Below are 2,859 nucleotides of genomic sequence, written 5' to 3' on the forward strand. Positions count from 1 at the left end.
GTTGACTGGTACAGTTACTTTATTTCACTTAAACACATTTGTTGACTGGTACAGTTACTTTATTTCACTTAAACACATTTGTTGACTGGTACAGTTATACAAAAGTTATCTTAACTGAAGAGCGTATAAGTGTTAAACTATGATTAAAACAGAATATACGTACAAAATATTCATATTTTTGCTTAAACCTTTAGAGATGGCCCTCTACCGGCTACGTGATCTATTCACAGAAACAACCGCAGCATCGTTTAAATGATTCGCACTTAACGCTTTCGTAAGTGAAGTCGTATGTAAGAAGATGTACAACGTCTGTGTGTTGTGTGCAAGCTCCAAATTCTCCACAGGTTGCATTAGGGCTTCTACCATGGAGTACAAAAAATAAAGGTTAAATAAAAGGTTCGTTTATAAAAGAAAAGAAAATAACTATTTCTCTGAGTACTATTTTCACTTGAAAGCTATTTTGTTGATCAGTGTTGGAGAAAATATATTATATTATTTTATTTTATAAAAATTCTAAATCACATGCACTTGTTTGTTCTATTAATGTTTTGTAGGACAAAATTTTAAGCTAAAACAGGGTTAGTAGTTAAATCTCTTTCAAAATGCTTCATTTCAATCAAATTTACACATATATATATACAAATCCTGCTTTTTTCGTATTTAAAGTCAAATAATATGTTTCACTTGCCATTTTAAATTCAGTTAAATTTTTCGTTAATGCATCTTATTATTATTTGACCTTTTAGTCCATAGTTTTAGAACAATAAATAAAGTTCTCCATTCTTTATAAACGATTAGCTTCAAAAACAATTGCAGTATTGGTTCATTGACACGTAACTAAAATACATTTTTAAATAACCATAACTCACCTATAATCGATATAAATAAATAAACGTGGAGGGTTTTTAAAAACTGGTGGCACTTCCTAGAGCAATAATTCTCGGTGAGTATACAAATGACATCATGGGATACAGGAAACCATAGTGTTCAAAAAGCTCAATGTAGCCACCGAAAAATCAAGATTAAGTTATAACTAGTGCGGGCTCTCATCATATTCATACACTAAGATTATTATGCATCAGCGCCCCCTTTATTTAATTAATAAATTAAACGTTTTCAAACTATTGATGGTGACTTTCAGAGTTGTCAGTCCGAGTTACTCAACTTTTCTCATTACACATTGCACATGAATTTACTAATCAACCTGTATTGTGCTTTCTTACTTATAAGGTTGTGACATAAACAGTTGTTTTTATTGTCTGCAACTCAGATAATGAACAAAGGCTGCCACGCCCTTTCCGCTGTAACATGTCTCTTACTAAGTGGATCTGCTAGCAGGACTGGCTTTCTATAATGTTAGTGTTTGTACACAGGATTGTTTGTTTTGAATTTCGCGCAAAGCTACACGAGGGCTATCTGCGCTAGCCGTCCCTAATTTAGCAGTGTAAGACTAGAGGGAAGGCAGCTAGTCATCACCACCCACCGCCAACTCTTGGGCAACTCTTTTACCAACGAATAGTGGGATTGACTGAAAGGGCGAGCATGTTTGGTGTGATAGGGATTGCGAGTTTAGGGCCTTAACCACCTGGCCACAGAGAAAGGTTTGCATCGAATAAGCACAGTTTTAAAACATGTGATTCACAATGGTTGAATTAAGAACTTTAGTAGGAACTTCTCATGTTGATAACTTCAGTAAGAATGTTTGAGGTTTGCCCCCCAATGGCACAGGGGTATGTCTGCGGACTTAGAGCGCTAGAAACCGGATTTCGATACCCGTGGTGGGCAGAGCACAGATAGCCCATTGTGTAGCTTTGTACTTAATTCCAAACAAACAAACAAATGTTTGATTTTGACCCAAATACGTTGTGCTTTTAAACTAATAAGAAAAAGCACAATCTTAATAACCGTACTAAAGAACGATGCTTTAACGTGACAATGTGGCTTTAATCTTATTCCATCTTTATGGATTATGTACCTTGAATATCCCCAAAAATGACTATATCCAGATGAATTTCTCACATTAAGATCAAAATATGTTACATTACAAGGATCAAGGGGATTTTAAGGATCACGTATAACCCTATACTCTTATAGGGTTACCTTTTGTACTCAAAATGATATTTTGTGGCTCAATGGCTTGCCTTTGGAGTCCATGAGTTTGCTAGTATGGCTGGAATCTGATATCTTTAGGACAAAGGACAAATTATCTTAGTTGCCAGAAAATACTATTAAAAGTTAAAATTTCATTTTTCATTTGAAACAAATATGATTCAACGTATTCCGCATGACGAGGTACAGTAAAGTACCACTTATGAAGATGTTTAAAACATTTCTAAAAGGAAAGGATTATATGTAATAAAATCGAGATTTGTCTAAAGCCTTTATTCTGAGTAACATGTTTTTTCGATAGACTTTTAAAATATAAGCTTATGAGAAAATTCTAAAATTATTTTAATAAGTTAATATTTATATGTGTGTGATTCTAATTACATAGCGCGGTTTAACCATAAATTACATAAAGTAGGATGGTCAGGAATTAAACTACTGATCATACAGATCTTAACTTTCAAATAAAGCCTAGAGATAACTGAACAAATTAGGGCAGACTAAGTTGTAAAGAAACGGATTGTAGTAAAAAAAATCAACTGTCGATAATAAGTAAGGAAAATTATTTTCTGCCGAGTCTTCACCCAGAAGAGCGAGTCTGAAGCGAAAACATTTTTATCTTAACCTTTCTTACCTATTTTATAAAGTTCAATCTATTTAAAGGGCTAGAAAATAAAGGATAACAAAAGATAAATTATTTGATTACCTATTTTATAAAGTTCAATCTATTTAAAGGGCTAGAAAATAAAGGAT

General features: G+C 33.3%; 1 protein-coding gene across 1 annotated transcript in view; it reads right to left on the reverse strand.

The window, feature by feature from the left end:
• Nucleotides 1–2,859, reverse strand: part of LOC106465600 (coagulogen-like) — a 17,543-nt gene continuing 14,684 nt past the window's right edge. The window contains exon 6 of the mRNA XM_013925833.2: nucleotides 1–359. Within this exon, the coding sequence (XP_013781287.1) occupies nucleotides 221–359 (139 nt within the window). The 3' untranslated portion in view covers nucleotides 1–220. The remainder of the gene's footprint in view (nucleotides 360–2,859) is intronic.

This window comes from Limulus polyphemus, unplaced genomic scaffold (genome assembly GCF_000517525.1).
Source record: "Limulus polyphemus unplaced genomic scaffold, Limulus_polyphemus-2.1.2 Scaffold1996, whole genome shotgun sequence".
Taxonomy (NCBI): Eukaryota; Metazoa; Arthropoda; class Merostomata; order Xiphosura; family Limulidae; genus Limulus; species Limulus polyphemus.